At 37.8% G+C, this 19,446-nt stretch overlaps 1 protein-coding gene across 7 annotated transcripts in view; it reads right to left on the bottom strand.

Annotated features, from left to right (window-relative positions):
• The window catches only part of mef2aa (myocyte enhancer factor 2aa), a 75,049-nt gene that overhangs the window by 11,259 nt on the left and 44,344 nt on the right, over positions 1-19,446 (bottom strand). For 3 of the 7 annotated variants that reach the window (XM_087797961.1, XM_087797960.1, XM_087797962.1), the window contains exons 4-6: positions 11,176-11,307; positions 10,972-11,106; positions 8,866-9,079 (exon numbers count right to left, since the gene is read on the bottom strand). In XM_087797961.1, coding sequence (XP_087654087.1) covers positions 8,866-9,079; positions 10,972-11,106; positions 11,176-11,307 — 481 coding nt within the window. The remainder of the gene's footprint in view (positions 1-8,865; positions 9,080-10,971; positions 11,107-11,175; positions 11,308-19,446) is intronic. The other 4 variants (XM_087797964.1, XM_087797966.1, XM_087797963.1 and 1 more) reach the window with 2 other exon arrangements.

The following is a 19,446-nucleotide window of genomic DNA, read 5'->3' as shown; positions in this document are numbered from 1 at the left end:
TTGATCTGCAAACGTTGACGATGGAAAATAACAAATAGTGATTTTCACTCTGAAGACAAAGAAGGTAAAAATTGTGTCTATTGGCAAGTTATATTTCAATCAAATTAATAAAGGGGGAAAGACCCTTAAAAGAGGAGAAGAGACTAAATATAATGGAAAACAATGAATGAAAACAAAGCAAGTACATGAAAAGATAAACATAAATTGAACCTTAATATAAAAATAGACTTTAACATGGATATAAAATATTATTATTTTTAATAAATAATAAAGGGTAAGAGTCCTTAAAAGAGACCTTGAGAAAGTTGCATTTATAGTTAATATAACGTAAAATACAAAATAAAACTGTTGAATGACAGAAACATGCTCTACTCTGATCCCATTAGAGATAATTTACACAGTGAAAGGTTCTGAAACTGTATTATTCAAACAGAAAATGTAATACACAAAAATGCATTTTTTTACAACATAACTTTTGATATCACGCAAGCATTTCATGACAAGACTGTGAGTCAAATACAAACATTACAAAGTGAAACTGTGAAGTGTTCTGACTAATATTCCTGAAACCTGAAAATGTTGTGTTGAACTGCTTGAATCTCCAGGAGCTTTTATTTTGAAGTTCTGGGTGATATAACCCTTGGTTTGATGTCCCTTTTCACATTTTATACCCTTTTGTTTTTACTTACACAAACGTGGACTTATTTTTTTTTAAATAGGGTCAATTGTGTATAAATATAGTGATTTTATATTGTATTTACAGTCTGTGTTGCGGCTGATTTTTTTCAGCTTCTGGTTGAAAACATGTCTCCACACGGTTCGGTTCCACAGAAATTTGGTTTCATAAAGTGTTCTTAGATTCAAATCTTTTTGCCAGACAAGGGATGACTCATGTGAAGGGCTGCTGAGAGGTTGCATAAGGTTCTAGACCAGTGCGCGGTGCTAAATCAGACATGTGGTTACTTATAAAATCACTTTCATTTCACTCGGAGTGAACCTTAAGTAATTCAAGCTTCACAATCCAGATCCAGAAGAAAGTCAAGACGGAGTGTGAATCAAAGCATCAACAGATCAGTGGCGTTGCAACAAGTAGCCGACTTCTCCATTGTGTGGAGGGTTAGCCCGGCGAAAACATAAAGTGTGTTCGCTGCGAGTGGGCTGGAGTGCGGCGACATAATAGAACAATAGCCCCCTCCGACTGCAGATAAGGACACCAACAATTCACGGTCAAATAAACAGTAATGAGGCCCACAATAGTATCTTGCAGCTGAATCAACAGTACGAGAAAAGCCATCGGTCCTGGCTTTGATCGCAACACAAGTGTCTGCAGCAAGAACAGTGGAGCTGAGACGGAGAGTAAATGTCAGAACGAGCAGGATGTCGTTCAGCGAGAAAGAGATCGTCGTCATAATAATACGCTGAAAGAAAATCATTTTTTTAATCCACTGTATGAGCCTTTAAAGATGGCGTCAAAACCAGGGACTGTATGTGTCACGATACATAGTACATACATAGTACATGATGTATAATAGGATGTATTGCAATGTATTATGATACTGTAGGAACAAGGATATATTTGTAGTACTCGCCCGAGTACTTCACTGATGTTGTAGAATTTACAGAAGCACGACTGGTTTCAGTTTTTAAATAGAAAAATATAGCCAAACATCAACTTTAAAATCTTCTTGAGTCAACTGTATCCTCTCACCCTCAGTAATCGCCAAGTTTTCAAGAGATTTCATTCATCCTTAAGCTGCGGAGGACGTAATGACTGCTGCCATCTAGCGTCAGAAAGTTAATTTGCAACATAGAAAACGAAGGAAAAAAAACTAAGAGATTTAAAATATATACTTTATTGAATATTGTTTTGATTGTTTAAGCGCTTTGTGACCCTGGTCTGGAAAAGCGCTATACAAATAAAAATTACTTACTTACTTAATATGAAAAGAGCTCTAAGTAAGATATGTAGTATCTTCACACCATCCCCAAGAACTTTCACAGTGAAAATAAAAATCTCACAAAACACCTCAAGTCACGGTATATGAGTCATTCAACTAGTTTTAAGTTGATGTGTCATCACAAGTTATTTAAGTACAAAAATATTAAGGTACACAAAACTACCCAGAGATGCTTTAAATGAAAAAAAAACATATTATTTTTATTAACACACAGTTTATTCAAGTTTTAGCGAAAAAAGAAATATGATACAAATAAATTGTGATTTGAAAGATTAAAAAACAGTTCTTTCTTCAATATACAACAATAATAGAACTTTTACTTTCTAACTGCGCACTTTACTTCTATGCTTTTGTGTTGTATATATTTCTCATATTTTGCTTGCACTCTCTTTGCTGCACTGTAGCCTTGGTGTATAATGACAGTCATGTTATTCTATAATATTCTATGCTTCATATATCTACATCATAATTTTTATACCCTGAAAAATGACATTACTTAACAATAATTTTATATCACACTGATGTACAAGCTCAAAGGACATGCGGACTGACCTTGTGCCCACAATAAGACCGAAGTCTATTTCGATTGGAAAACATTCTAAGGATGGAAAATACAATTATCTTTTAAATCCTTGGATCTAATAATTTCCTCAATAACAATATGTTGTTCTTGGTATAGGTCAGAATAAAGCCCTATTTTATTACGCGAACATCATTTATAGAAAAACCCTTTTAAATTTAAATTAAATACATGTTTTAAAGTTAAAATATAAGAAAGAGTTAAAAATAGGAATATTTTAACATTTTAGTACAGATCAAATAATTAAAAAAAAAAGAATCAGAAAGTAAAATTGAAATTTGCCAAATTTATGTATTACATTTCAAATGTTATCTCTTGTATCCTAAATGTATTATGCTTCGACTTGAATGGTATCAATGCTGAAGGTCGTCCTTGACGGTGAAGAAAAGCCTGACGGATCAAATGTTCTCACAGTTAAACCCAGCTCTTGTTCAAAGTCCTCGACTTAGTACACTTGAGTCAAACTACAAGGATGAGGCCAATGTTACGTGTGATGCAGCAGCAATAACAGACACCTGTACATAAGCAAGGTTATTCATCATTGTAGACATTGTTTAGCATATATTCAAGGGAAGAAATGGTAGAAAAGCTGTAATAAGAGGGGAAATATAAATGTAAACAGGTTTGTAAACACACATGACAGCCTAAACTATATACCTTTACATTTACAGAATTATAGGTGGACTGAAATAAAAGTAAACCCAATTATATTGTGTTCTTTCATCCCAGAATTAAAAGAAGAAATACGATTTTGTGAATATATCATCATATTCGTTCACACATTTTTTTAAAAAGGTTTTAAAAAGTATGCGATCCACTCAGTTTCTTTAGCAAAAATAGTTTGCTCAACTTAAGATGGTTTTAATATAAAACGCAAATAACCTTTTTCTGTTTAATAAATGTACACATATGCTGCAATCAACGCAAATTAATTGTCATTTATTTTTCATGTTTTCTTTAGTTTTACAAGTAATTATTTAAAACTGTTAATGCACTTTAAGGTTAATTACGGTTTCTCCAAACTATTCTCTTCTCTCTCATAGTTAAGTCATAAAAACAATAGCATGTGTTTTATGTATTATTTTGGTAAAGTATTTATGTAATTATATTTATAAAATTACTGTCTAGACCCATTTAAAACATTTATTTCAGGACACTTTTCATCTTAGAGTAAAATTTGGCTATTATTTAACGTTTTATTTTATTTATCCTTAAAATGCCACCAATGCTTAAGTTATGTTATAATGTTTGTGTAGAATTACCATGTTTTATATTGCATGCTCTTAAAAAAGCCAACAGAAAATTAGAAAATATCATGTTAGCTCCTGTGCTAAATGTACCAAAGCTAAAACAAGGGACTCTGGCGCCAACATTATCTTGTTTATCGTTAACAGGGCTAACCTAGCTAGTAGCCTCATGCTAACACTGTAAAGGTCTAAAATAGCTGATATAAAATAAAGCAAAGGGGTGACTAATATTAGAGAAACATTTCTAACATACGTGTTATGTTATTGCTAACATAACTTAACTTTAGCCAACCTCAGATAAATTCTGTGTTTTTTTTGCATGTTCTTAAAAAGCTTATAGTGAAAATATCATGTTAGCTCACATGCTAAATGTACTAAAGCTAAAAAAACAAACATTATCTTGTTAAGCTAACCTAGCTAGTAGCATCATGCTATCACTGTGAAGTTGCAAAATGTCTGATATAGAAATAAAGCAAAGGTGTGACTAATAGAATAATAGAGAATAATCCTTTTATACTTCCAAGGTTATAACACAACTAAATCTTTATTTTATCCAATCTCCGATCACTTCTGTGTTTTTGAGCTCAGTCATGGTCTCACTTCTTTGATCACAGCATCAAGAATATATATATATTTATATATATATATATATATCAAACCACAGCTACATTTGTATGGCAGGCGTTTCTCACAAGAGGCAGTTGAGACGAGCGGGTCCCAAAGTAAATACTTATAATGTTAATAATAACTACTTCTGATCCCCAAATTAAATCTGCTGCCCATCATCCCGCCCGCAGGCCCGTGAGGAAAATAAATCATCTTATTATGCCCGGCGTTTGAGGAAAAAAAAAACCTCCGCGTTTCACTAGATGCTCGCTCTCTCCAATTTGGTGATATTCCCTCGGTGGGCGAAATAAAAAAACACAGAAAAATTGTTCAGAAGGTATCACATGACCGACCATCCATCTGGCGTCCGCTGCTGCTGCGGTCATAGCTGTGACATGTGAAAACGCCGAGCTATGCGAGGAATGGTCATCTGACGGTGGAAGCCGAACAACAGCTGCAGTGAACTCGGGAGTCTGCCAACTGACACCCGCGGGCGGCGGATCCCATCCCGAACCCAGAACCAGAACCGCGCCCTAACCTTCTAGAACGCGCGAAGACACCCCTCTTCATCAATCATCTCCTACCTTAAACCTCTCGTCCGCGAGACAATAAATAAGGATGTGTTTGGACAGCGAGAGAGCTCCACCTGCTCGCTCCTCTCACGGCGCCGCGACAGCCTGTCCCGGTCATTGTGTACCGAGGACTTAGCGGGATGTCATGGCTGGAATACCGACCGGGGTTTATGCGGGACCAGGCAGGGTCTGGGCCTTATAAGGGTGTGTGCTGGAGGCAGAAGATGCACCTGTCGGCGGAGGGAAACAACTCACATGTTCCAATAAATACTCTTGTTTATTTACCCGCCAGAGTATGTTGAGCTTCCACTGCAAAAGGATCTGGTTTTGGTTACAACATTTTTCAAAAAGAAGATCATCAAGGGTTGGATTGCAAATGTCTTTGAAACTTGAACTACACCACCCGACCACCACCCCTCTCTCTCTCCCTCCCTCCCTCTCGATCTGCCTGTCGCCAAACATTTTGCTGTGAGGGACAACTGAGCGATACATGTTTTTTGACAGCAAACACTCTGGTAAAATGTCATGTAGAAGTGAGTTTCTGTTTCAGATAAAAAGGTCTTTATATCATTTAAACCTAGTTTGGGACCCAACAGTTTTACCGTAATGACAAGCCTTGACTTACTTTTCTTTAAATACAGTAGAAGAATAAATGGTTTGAATTTGAGCCATTTCATTTCATATGTAGAAAAAAAAAGCAGAACTTGGAGTAAATAATATGTATAACTTGTGAATTAACAGTTTTTAAATTCAAAAAATATATTTTAGCAGTATTTTCTTTGCTATTCTACTGTAATTCCCTTCAAATGTGTTTTTTTTGGGAGGGAGGTAATAAGAAATCTTATCTTATCCTACTTGAAATGTTGCTCAAAGAAAAAAATGTAGGTGGTGTTACCATGTTATGATGTAAAACAAGAGTATTAACGGTAATAATTATATTGTAAAATGCTTAATTTGTTACCGTTTTTATTGAAATATTTTCAATATTAATCATAAAAAGCCTTCTTTTTCCAAACTTCCTTCAAATAATTTAGAAAATGTTGTCCCTAGTTAACACATTATACTTAAACAAGTAATGAAAAATCTAATTAAATGTCATTTTCTACATGATCAGTTGTACAGTTTTACTCTGATCTCTGAATGGCGTAGGGTACAAACAACTGGGGACAAAATGAAAGCCTGAAAAATCGTTTTATGACGCCCACAATGGACGAATTATCAAAAAATATATTACGATAGTATAAGTGAAAAGAGATTACAATTGCTATAGGGATGAACTACTGTCCATCATGGATGATGACAGTCGTCCTCTGACGTCTGTGAACAGAGAAGCAAATGAAGTGAACGAATTCATTCCTCATGCTATTAGACTATATAACTCTAGTTTGGGGGCAGGAGTGCAGTGAAAAGATGATGTATTCCACGTTAACCTGTGTATCCTTTTAAGACTTTAATTTATTTTCTCTTTTGATCTATGCTCTTTATATTTGCACTTTTGGTCTTTCTATTTGCACTTTGTTCTTGCTTTTTATGACACTTCTGTACCTTCTATCCTCTGCCGTGTACTGGAAACCTAATTTCCCGAAGGAGATCTCTAGAGGGATTAATAAAGTCGTTCTAATCTAATCTAATCTAATATATGAAGTGTGTAAGAGGAAGGTAAGGGACAGAGAGGATTGTTTTTGCGAGCAAACAAAACACTAGTATCACAATGAGACGCAGATTTCCTAAGAGTGACAGTCACTTCAGTAAACAGTAAATGTTGCACCGACCGTGACTAAGACTGAGTTGAAGACCCTTGACCTGAAGTCATCAATGCGATCAATCCACCATTTTCAAACACGATTGATGTCAAACAAATGACACCCATTTCCATAACATGCTAGAATCACAGCTCCAGTGCATTGACCAAAAGCTGCTACATTTTTAAAAAGCAATCGACGGAACATCTCGACCGTCACTCCCCCGACGTATCATCTCGCCATCTACTGTAACAAGAGCGCCGCATCCTGTGAGCCTCGCAGCGACTATAAGGTCAAGCAAAGGCAGTCGATGATAGTGACAACTGTCCGTCACAGATGGATACACGACTATCCAGCTCCCATGCTAAGCAGGAGGTCCACTGGCAGTGCTTCTGAGGACTAATGAATCTCTCCGGGAGGACTTACCCGCTGGGCTGCAGCCCACACCACTTGGCACTGAGATGTCTGCGCTCGCCACCTAATGACATGCACGGAGTGACACGATCAACCATCTGCATCCTTCCAGCGAGTGATGGAGACGCCAGAGCAGGCGTTCGGATGTCTTACAGAGCTAAATTAAGAGTTTACTAAACGGAAAAGGGCTTTTCCCCCTCATCGGAGGAAAAATATCCAGCTTAGTGCACTTGAGTAATCACAAGACACAACTCTCTGGACAAGAACGGAGAAAATATAATCACTCTTCGCACATCACGACCAGAAACGAAATATTCAGCACCTCGCTTTATTATCATGACATGATTTAAGATAAACTTAAGTCAATTAATATTTATGAGTGATTTTATTGTTTGATAATGTGTATTCACACAGCTGTAATACTTTGTATATTCATTAAATAACGTTTTAGCACCGCTTGTAGGGTGATTTTGTATTTATCTCTCAATAAAAACAACTTTTCTGCCCTTGTAGAAGTAACAGTAATGTTGGGATGTCAGCTAGTGACCCCGTTTACAACATTCACTGATCAGTGTATCAATGGCCGCGGCTACCATTTAAATATTGAAAGAAAAACTGTTATAAAATTATCCTTTTCCTGTGAAAGAAGGTGCGACCATTGCAGTCCTTGAGTTGCTTCTATGAGGCCCACTGTCCATTTTAACTTTTAAATCCAACCAAAGTTACCTTAAGATTTAGATTAAACTGTTTTCAATGGCACCTAATCTTTTTTTGTTAATTGAAAATTGTGTTGAGGCCAATTCTTAAATCCTGAAATTGTTTTTTCATGTCTCTCCATGACAAAAGTTCTTAATTTTGTGTTCAACTGGTTAAATGTATGGAAGAATTATATTTTCAAACATAACTCTTATTCGTTTTCTCTTTTTCAAATGTGGCCAAAAGAGTTTGGACCCTGTGCTAATGCCTACAGAATACATTCATTATCAATGTTTTTATTAAGTCAAAACAAACAATACATATAAAATACAATCAAAATAATACAATCCTAAAAACAAGATGGATTTTGATTAAATTTCCAAGATAAATGTATATATATTTTAACATATTTCTTATCTATAAATGTACTTTCTGCAAAACAAATTAAACATCACATTAAACATCGATGTGCGTCAGATATATAAAACAGGTCTTCATTTATACTGTGTTATGTTATCGTGCTGCAGCACAATTGGGGGGAAAATGTTCTAGATTTTATTTCCATCTCCATAAAAATGAAAAACAAATTCATGAATAGATTTCAATGGTGCTATTCAGATTTTTGCCTTGACTTTTATGGGAACGTTAGTTGTGCTGCTGCCTTTATAATTTTTATTTAAAATTTCTAAGATGGTACGGTTGCTCTTCACTTCCTTGAAAGTTCTGACAGTTTTATTTTGAGGTGCAGTTTTGCCCTTGTGCACTGAGTTGACTTTATCATCTCTTAACGCTAAACCAATATGATATCTAGACTTCCTGTCTTCTGCAACATCAAGACCACTCTGTTACACAATCTATCAAAGTCCATGTAAAATCTGCAAGTCAATTAAAAATGTCTATTTTTGACTCAACCAATGAGATGACAAAGATAAAAGTGTGTGAAGGAAGTAGAAAAGTTCATATAAAGTGGAAAGAATTGGAAATGATTTAGTGTTTACTACCAGATATATACTTTAAAAGTGTGATTCGAGGAACCTCCAATGGACTAACCTGCGTTGCCGGCACTGGTGGGTCTCTGGGGGGCCCCGCCGGAGTTCCTGTGCAGGGAGGTCTGTGGAGGGGACAGCATCCCTTCGCTCAGAGAGGCGGCGGCGGCTCCCAGGCTCTGGACGCCCAGCGAGGCCACAGACTGGTACATGACGTTGGGGTTGGAGACGGGCACTGCCACGTGCATGGAGAAGTTCTGCTGAGGCAAGGCTGTCGGCTGCAAGAAGGACACAAGACAGGGCCGCTGGTTAGACACAGACCTGTTGAGCGGCTGGTTGTCATGGCATCATTCAAACACTGGAGAAAACAAACATCATCACATTGTCACCAAATACATTTTTACTGACAAAGCTAATTACAACAACTGAGCTACGTCTACCATCAGGAAAGTTCTGGTTAATGTCATTTTTTTTTTAAAAAACACATCAGTGACACAGCAGCACAAAGAAAACACAGAAAAATATTCATTCACATGCATTTCAAGTGATCACTCGGGCGTTGCGGCAGTCAGCACTCCAGACACTTCGGTAACACCATGTGAGACTTCACAAGGAAAGTGCTGACTGGGCAAGACCGAAGTGAGAATGACGGGTGGCAACTTCTCATCATAGCATTATCCGGTGGCGGCCGTTCGGAGGGTGTCGTCATTAGTTGGTTAATGCCGGTCGTGTCAGGAACACAGAGGGGACGACTAAACGCCGTGTTCTCGCAAACGCTCTGTTGTCACAGCTTCATAAGATCACAGGAGGCTTTCGGCGCTGGAGACGCCTTTCTGAGTGACGAGAGGAGGTAAATTATAGTATGCTAATGTTGCTGCAGGAACTATTCGCGAGAGTTATTGGTGATATTTCATCCTGCGGTGCATTTAGATGGATGAATAATTAATGTAGAAAGGTATCTCCATTTTGATTTGAGACACACTTTCAACTATGAGGACTTTGGAAAACCTAAACGGGCTAGTGATTTATTTAAAGATCGCAATCCTGTCCCTTGAATAATGGTATTATGAATGCTGGGGTAAACTTTTATTTCCTACACTTAAGTCCTCATCTCTTGTTTCGTTAGGTCTCAAGTTTAATGCTACACTCTGAGTCACTGTGGGATGACTTAGCTTCTTTAGGAAGATGCAAACATCCCACCCATGGATTACCATTTCAGGTGAGCGGGATACTTGTATTTGTATTTTAATTTAAACGTTGTAATTCTTGGGTATAAAGACAAATTCTGCACTATGGCTACAGATTTTAAGAAGTTTTTCCTCATTCCTATTAGGATTAAAGCCTTTATTAAACAGTGTCCACAGTTGTTACTCTTTAATGCTCAATTTAACATTAAGAATAGTTATTTTAGTTTTTTGTGAGTTACTTTTGTGCAGCACAGGTGTCAAACTCAATCAACTCAAGGGGCTACACAGTATTATAAGAGTTTAAATTGTTGATAAAAACAGGATATTTACCTTTAAACTGTCATTAACAGGAAGTTTGATATAGATTTCAAAGTTGGCTTTTCAATCCTAGAGCTTAATCTATCTTAATTATTATTATTATTATTATAATTAACTGTTTTTATTCCTTAAGCAAAAACACCTTTCAAATACCGTCACAGAAAAAAAGAGCTTTATCAAAAGTCTCTTAGTTATTGACCTCCATAATCTACGTTATTTATCTTAACTCAAACTTTGGTGCCTTTATATGTCGCCATATTAATATGAACATTATCTACTTTAATTTTAGTCAACTATCTGGTGGGCCAAATAAAGTGACTTGGCGGACCGGACTTGAATTGACTTGATTTTTTGTACATTATCTTATTGGTTACTATCGTACCTTATTAGCCTGTTTTGAAACTTACATATAGTTGATGTTATAGTCCGTATAAAGAGGCGCATAATACTCAACATTTGACCTGTGATCTTATCAAGATGTGTCAAATCTGCGGAACGTGAAAGTGCACAGAAGAAGAAAGAGGGGTCACATTAGTTTTAGGCTAGAAAAGAAAGATTTGTGGTGGGTGTGTTGCTAACCAAAAGGTAGAGGTTAAGTGAAAAAAAAAAGGTGTAAATCCTTTGTGCCACAAAGCCAAGCAAAACATTGCATTTACAGTACTTACGATTTTATGATTTCTCATCATATTATCAAACTCCTCATTAATTTTTTTATACTTTTCTTCTGTGTGAGGAGTGAGGACATATGAGGCATCGGGGTCCGGGCTATCACAACCTCTGTGTTCTTTCTTGTTTAGCGCCTGTAGTGAACATCGACATAAAGACAGGGAATGAACACAATATAGCAGGAGAACAAAGGAAGTACTTACACCACAGCGCTTGTACATTAAATCACTCTCTTCGCTTAGTTTGCCGAAATGGTCGTCCATGAGGGGGCTGTGCCCAAAACAGTCATCGGGATCGGGACTAGCACAGTCATTATGGCCTTTGTTTCTCAATTTCTGAAAGGAAATTGAACAGTTGAAAAGAAACAGTATGCAAGTCGCGGCGGGTTGTTTTTTTTTTGGTGAATTATCAATTTGAAGCTCTCGACACGGTCAACTCGGGTCTGGTTTCGTTCGTCCTTTTATCCTAAGCGGCCTTGAATAAGGCGATCGTACGTGGCCGTGGATGTTCCTCGATTTGCCACGGACGTCACCGGTGGAAGTGCAGATTATGAAAATGTGCCAAAAGATGCTTATATCAGCATGGAATTATGCAGCGTATAAGCAAAGAGGTGCACATGAACGAGACCGAAGAGTGAACTTCCAACTTCCGGCAAGAAAAACGTTGTACAACTTAATAACAACCGTTGAGTGCTCTTCCTCACTTTTGTACATCCTGTTCACTGCGCCTCATTACAGCTCTGAGTAGCGGCGCTAACAAGACCCGCTGACAGCATGTGACAGCTTGTGATATCAAGGCAGTGTACATCAAAACATGATTTATGTGCGCCTCCCAAGGTTCCTCTATCAGGCGGTTGCAGGTTCACAATTCTGTCTGCAGGTTTTTTTTTTTTTTTTTTCCAGAAGTCGCAGTCTACACGGAGGTCGCTGACCCCTGTGGATGCGGGGTTCAGAGTGCGAGCCGGAGGAGAGGAACCTACACACACTAATGAGACCTCGCACTCAATTTCTCATCTTCATCACTCAACAAAGAAGACGTGTCAGCGTGTGTGCGAGAGTGTGTGTGCTGGAGGAAAAGAGTCGGTGACATCCTCACGCTGATAAGACAGCTCAACCTGCCGAGCCGAAGATTCAACAAGAAGCTCCAGGATTGGTCGACAAAACCCAGAGAAGGATGGAAATTTCCGACGTTGTCAAGCGATTGTTTTGGAAAAACACATTCAAGGAAGGAACCATATTGAGAAAAATGAACTTATTTTTCCCCATGATGAGATAAAATATAAGACAAACAATGGAAAATGTCAAGTTATTCAATCTTTAAATATCATTGGTAAAAGTGAAAATGTAAGACATTGGAACAAAGAAATGCAGTTGCCAATGAAATCTTTGAAAATAAGAAATGCAGGTAAAATAATGAAACAAACGCATCTTATTTCAGAGAAACAGAATATTAGAGTTCATCTTGAATAAGGTCCTGAAATAAGACACTGGTTTGAAAATGAATACAATATGTTATTTTAATGCATTATTTTGTTCTGTCACCGGAAAAATCCTATGTTGTGTTTACCACACTGAATTTTCTTAAGCATATAAACCAAATCAATCCTAACTTTTTATTGCCAGAGACAATCTTCGCTTTTAATAATTAACTATTACAATAAATAATCATATTCTTTATCAATAATCTCATTGATTGACTTTTCAAGAATAGATTTACCCTCCACGTGTGGATGTTTTTTAGGAAAATAGCTTCCATGTGTGCCTTGTTTACAAATAATACAGATGAATTAATGAATCTTCAATACAATAATAAGGTGTAGGTTTGTTATAATGATCAGCAATGATGCCAGTATGACTATAAAAATACTGTAATCTTACAGTCATATATGGCTGTAATTGGTGTTAAATATACTTTTCTTTGCTTCTTCTAGACGATTCATTTCACGACATAAGTGAGAATGAAATTACTCATAAAGCATAGACTACTGTTGTTGTCTAGCTTTACAGCACTAGCTCAATAACAAGCTGCCCATAGCAACACTGCACTCGTCCGTCCAAGAAAAAAAGACATTTCTGCCCGTTTAAGCTGTATTCCAACCACCCGACTTCAAATCAATAAATTGGTCATTTTCGTCAGTCTTCCACAGTCCTCCTTCAAACTGTAGTATGCATCACCATCACGACAGGCACCTCGGTAAGAACCAGAAAGGAAAAAGTTCTGGTGTGAATTAAAGGCTTCAACTGTGCCACAGAATCTTTATAGTTTGGTAGAGCACAGTGTGGTGGCATTCTTCTCGCTGAAAGAAAAAGGTCTCGCCGGTTCATTTCCTGTTGACGTTCCCATAGAAATCCCAACAGGCCTGTGTTTACTCTGGTTCAGCTATGCACTTTCTCGACTACTCCACCGCACATCCCCGACCGAACCTGCAAATTTCAGCTCCAACCTGCTCATTACGTGAATTTCTTTGGTCGACCTGTTGGCTGTGTGAGATGGGCTGGGCGGATTGACTTTCAGAACACTTCACCGAGCCGTGTAGGGAGAAGCAGCTTGTAAACAGGAAGCAGATAGTGTGTGTGTGTGGTGGTGTGTGTGTGTGTGTGGTGGGTGGGTGGGTGAGTTGACGACAACCAACGACTTCTCAGGCAAGAAGAATTTCAAAAACATATCAGCAGACCTGGAGAATCGGGGGTTAATTTAAGAACCATTTCAACCTCGATGTGTCTTGTTTATGAGTAAAGGATCACTAGCTCTCGCCACATGGCAAGACAGGTGTCTCCACACCGAACACCTGTCAGAGCTGAGCTCATCGGGAGCGCCAACGGTGGACAGCTGCAAGGCTACATGGCCGTAAAAGGGACCGCACAGAATCCTGAAGGACGCCTGACCCCGAATGAACCTCCAGTCCTTTTGCGCACAATGTCCCTGAGACAAAAAGGAGAGCAAGTCCAAGTTCAAACAGCCTTGGTTGTGTGAAAGACACGATTCATTCTGGTGTGAGATGGTCCTTAATTCTGTCACTAAGAAGGTATAGTCTGATTCATTCACAAAAACCTGGAAAAGATACTAGTACAAACACATTTTCTTTTTTTTTGTTATTCATCTAATATCAATGACAGAAGCTGGCCAATCAAAAAAGGCTTAAGTGTCCCTCGACACCAAAAAAAGCTTCTTTTTTTTTCAACCTTAGAGGCAGCTAATGATAAATAAGTAAATAAAAGTCTTAACATATATTCAAATCACATTCATGCCTCCAGGCAACATGATAGATTTTGGGTCAGCATCCCATTGGAAGGCTAACGCTTCATAGTAGTCAACTACTTGTACCTGTACGTTATTAAACTTGACTTCATGCAGGTCTTTGACCTACTTCTAGACATTTTCCCCCCCAAGTTAAAAGTATAAACTTAGTCTAATACGTCTAAACAATCATGTCTGTGATGCTAACTAGCATAGCTACATGTATGAAACGTTTACTAAATTGTTAAATATCTTACTTTTTGAGTTATTGAGAACTTTCATTGTGCTTGTTTGAAACTAAAGTTTAAAATGCATGTTTCTAATTAGAATGTTTTTTATATTTTGGCCACATTTTATTTAATTGTTCCTCATCCACCCTCTTATATTATGAAACCATGTTTTAATAAAATATGTACTTTTTCTTTTCTTGGGTTTTTTTCTTTATTATAATGAGTTTGTTTTACTGTAAATGAAATAAAACATAAATCTATAAAACGGACAAAAATAATATCTTTCTTCTTTTTATTTAATTTGTCAGGTTTGTTTTAAATAAAGCTCGGAGAAAAAAAGTGACATATTTAAGGGTCAAGAAAAATAAAACATTTCATTGTTGTGTGACCATCTTTTTGGAAAAAGAATTGTATTTAGCTGTGATTCTTTTGTAACGTACGCTCCGGAATAACAAAGTCATGACTCTCAAAAATGACAAATTACATTTAGTCGGGTAAATGCATGTTAACCGAGTCTTGTGCTGTGATTGTTTTTCACTTTTGTTACTGGCAAACATAAAACAAATCAATGTTGCGCTCCACTAATAGCTACCTCAAAGTGTTCTCCCTATAAACAAATCGGACCAAACATCATTTTATGGACTAATAAATAAATCCCAAACTGCTGCCCGGGCTCCCTCCATCACCTCTTCCATAAGAGGAGCTTTCAGCAAAATGGGTCCAGAGCAATTCGCCGTGTGCGACTCGGAAAAGCATTTGGCTCTGGTGTTCTGCCTCTCTTGTGTCCAGAGAGCTTTCTGAATGTAACTTATTCATGTACTGTGCTGTTGAACGAGTGAATAGAGGGCAGGAAGAAAGGAGGATGATAGTGGTGCAATATAAAAAGCTTGACGTCCAACTGTGGGGGAGCCAGCAGAAGGAAGGAGAGGAAAGAAGTCTTCCATTATGTGTGAATCACAGCAGACCTCAACTTGTAAGTAAGTAAGTAAGTAATATTTATTTATATAGCGCTTTTCCAGACCAGGGTCACAAAGCGCTTTAACAATCAAAACAATACTCAAAAAAGTATATACTTTAAAGATCAAGAAAATACTGAGAACAACACAGGAGTTCCAGAAAATCAAGAAAAAGCCTTTTTGTGTGTGTTGTGTGTGTTGCCATTAAAACACACGCCTCACTTCGGACCTGTAAAGCAGGACTGCTGAATATATTCCTTTTAAAGTCGTTTACCTTTGTTACTGGTCAATACAATTTTAAATGAATAATACAGATTTAACCATTTAGATCAGAACCTGGGAAAAGTGCATCCTGGGGACCACATGCAGCCCTTTGACTGTATTTATGTGGCCCTCATGATGTCAAGGATCATGAAGAAACTAACCACTTTATCTTGTAGTTATTTATATTATCATTATTATCATTACTAGCCTGAAATATAAATATTGAGTTTTTGTTGTAGGACTTTTGTCTGTTGCTTTTGGCATTTGAGTATTTATTTTCCTTCAATAAAGACTGCAGTAAATATGAAAACAAATATTTGAGCTTTGAAATTCAAGACATTGAACAATATACATATACAATATACAATATAATCATATTTGTTATACATATTAGTCTGATTTTTTAACTTGATTTTATTCTTTTCCTTTGTATTTGGTGTGATGGCCCCTCACAACAGCCACTGTATAAAATGTGGCCCCCGGGGGAAAGGCCATCACAGTGGTAATGTACATTTTTAAATGTAATTATTAAGAATTATTGCTGGTCATAGTCTTTATGACCACCAATAATTTAAGACATTTTTGATTTAAAATAAGATTATCAGTAAAAAATAAATAAATAATAACTTTTTAACAAGCTCAAAAGATACTTGTTGAATCTTAATGATACATTTAAATTAATAAAAACAAATGTTGTTTCCCTTTAGATTCCTCAAAAATAAATAATACATATTTTCAAAGATCCATTGTTGTCTGTTATTCTTCATGCACAATAAGAACGGTTTATTATTTGTATAGCTGCAATAAATTAAATTTACGGTTCTGATGCTTTATATGAAAACACAAAATGCTGATCTATACAATAGCTGCCACTCATTCTCATATTAAATCCAAATCCTGGAACGATTTGATCTTATAATTACTCTTTTGTCACGACGGAAGCTGTTTATCATGCTAGCATTTTTTTTTGTTTGATTGCTAATGTTAAAAAAAAAAGGACTAAACGTTTCCCCAGCTTTTCCTGGAGAATATATTTTGGGTCTTACAGCCTGGAAAGTAACCGTATTCTCCATGCTTTGGTGAGCTGACTGCTCTCAAATTAAATCCACAGCCGTCCATGCCCGGAGTCTCGATAAGACTAAGCGGTAATTGGTGGCGGAGAGATGACCAACACTATGAACGACGAGAAAACAAATCTTGGAGTTTTTCTGTTTTCAGACTCAACCTGGATCTCAATGAAACTTAACCTCTTTGTTTGTTGGTGGGGTATCACCGGCTCTCGTACGCGGCGTGAATCAGACTCTCTGCCCAGCGCTAAACTAAGCAAGGTAGCGTGCTAATCCTCATGACATCCCCATTGTGTTGGGGCCGTTCCATCTAATGTGCTCATCAAAGAGCCCCTTTGAGTGTGAATGGACTCGGAAATCAGCATGGGCAGGCGGCTGATAGGAAGGCTTTTATCTGCTTAGGAATATTTCTGCTCTTATATAACATCTTAAGAGACTTTCGCTACTGTGCTCCATTTTCCCCTCTGGTGCTGTATTCTTCACTGCGAGGGCATTAAAGCGTCTCTGGGTATGTCTGCGGAAAAGCATGAGCCACGGCCGAGGATGTCCTAATTGACGTTAACAAGTAATTGTCCTATTATATATCATTGTATATATTATATTATATATATTGACAAAACAAACTACCTAATATATACATTTAAAACTGTTTCTGAGACTTGAATCCAAGTGTTTGAGATGGCAAATTGAAACAAAATGTAAAAAAAACATATTCATACATTGTAGGAGTATCTATAAGGATAAGAATCTGTCAAAAATGTCGCAGTTAGCAAGATGTAATTAAAAGTTTGTTAACTATTTTTATATTACTTTCATTGGCCTCAGACTGATGTATAACAAAACCTGTTAGAGGGTGAAGCATGTACTACATAAAAATGAAAACATAATCTCTAAATAAACAAACACAATACTATATATTTAGCATTAATGCATTTATTAATGTGTTTATTTTATGACTTTCATCTTATATTTGTTTCATTATCATTTTTTTTAAATTATTTCATACGTTTTTATTATTGTTTATATTATTATTTTATTCACATTGGTATTGTTTGTACTTTTTCTTCATTTCATTTGGCATTTTTAACGTGAAATGTATATTTAAATTAACATGCATGTATTTTGAATCCATTTGGTTTGTGTAAACTGCTGTGACTTCTATTGGTGTATCTATATATCAATCAATTGATATCCTCATTGATTCTACATGGTATGACAAAAAGGGAAGTTTCAAAATAAAATACATGACTGTATTTTATGAATGTTTGACTCAGTTTATCGACAGAATAATAGAAAGATAACTCAAATAGACGACTCTTGCTAACTTCATAACAACACTGACCACATTTCTATAAATGTTGACACTATCTCTCTTTTATTATTTAATAAAGCTTTTTCTGGATAAAAAAAATAAAAGACGGACTGATAGTTAATTTGATGAATGATAGCCTTTAGTGTGTTAAATCATCTTTAATCAACTAACAGCACTTTGCTTTGTTTCTTGCTCCGATTTCCTCCGACAAACATTGAGTCCATTGAGCCGGCGGCGTGATGCATGTCTATTTATCGCTGTATCGCATGACCATCGCACAAGAAAGTGTAGTGAATGGAATGATATCCGTAACTGAATTTGTGTGCTTCCTTTGGCTCCTGCCATTGTCTTGCTAGTTAGCAGAGAGGAAGTGCGGGGGGACGTGTGTGTGGGGGGGGGGCGCCCCCCGCGTGTCTGTGGGCAACCTATATTTTATTATTGTTGTCTTGCAGCTGTTCCAGAAACAATAAATGGACCGAGATCCAGACGCTGACAATAGACGGACCACAACGAGCCAAAAGAAAAACACACAGTGGTGTGTGTGTGACCGGGGGGTTGATCGCAGGTGAAACCCTGGTCCGACGTCGGAGGGACTCAAGTCGAGATTACCTGCGTTTGACTGACAAGCCTGCCAATTAAATATAGCCCACTCATTTGAGTGAATAGCAGGCAATTGCTGTGCAGTGAAGGGTCCCTTCAGAGCTGAAGGATGACAAAGCTATTAGAAGCTTTCCATCTGCAGTGGAGCAAATTGAAAAGTCCACTTGACGTCGCCCACCACGAAGAAAGAGAGATCAAAGCAAAAGAAATAAATCATTTCCAGAATCTTCTCCCTGCATCTTCACCCTCGTCTTTGCTCTCTGGTCATTGAGTGGATCATTAGCTGTCAGGGCCCTTGTAACCATATCCCCAACCCTGAACTCCCATTCCTGCTCGCCTCTAAAATATTCATAAGGACAATTAGGAGTTCCGATAAGGCGAATAGGAAGAGATGGAGGGGCGGCGGGGGGGGGCGGGCAGCCAAGAGGGCAGGATGTGCCAGCGGGACGTCTGTCCTGCAACACCCTACACCCCAGACCACAGACTCATCCTCATCAATCTGAGACATGGCAGATCCTTCTCCGTGGCCCCGGCGGAGCGAGAAGCCAAGGGGGGTTTTTTGGGGGGTGGTGGGGTGGGGTGGCACCATGCCAGCCCGATCCGGGGCGCCCTGATCCCGGCAGGGCCGAGGCTCTGTCCTCGCCCTCGCCACACAGCACGCACAGAGGGAGGAGGAGGAGGAGGACAAGGGCGAGATGGTAGTGTTTGCGAGAGGGAAGCTCTCGTTTCAGCCCGTTCGACCTTCAAGGTCATGGAGGGAAAGAGATGGCGTTGACTCCTGTGGTTTAATGATCTTTAGCGCAACAAG

This window comes from Callionymus lyra, chromosome 8 (assembly GCF_982586985.1).
Source record: "Callionymus lyra chromosome 8, fCalLyr1.hap1.1, whole genome shotgun sequence".
Taxonomy (NCBI): Eukaryota; Metazoa; Chordata; class Actinopteri; order Syngnathiformes; family Callionymidae; genus Callionymus; species Callionymus lyra.
The sequence above is the reverse complement of the archived record's forward strand: the minus strand, read 5'-3'. Positions and strand labels throughout refer to the sequence as shown.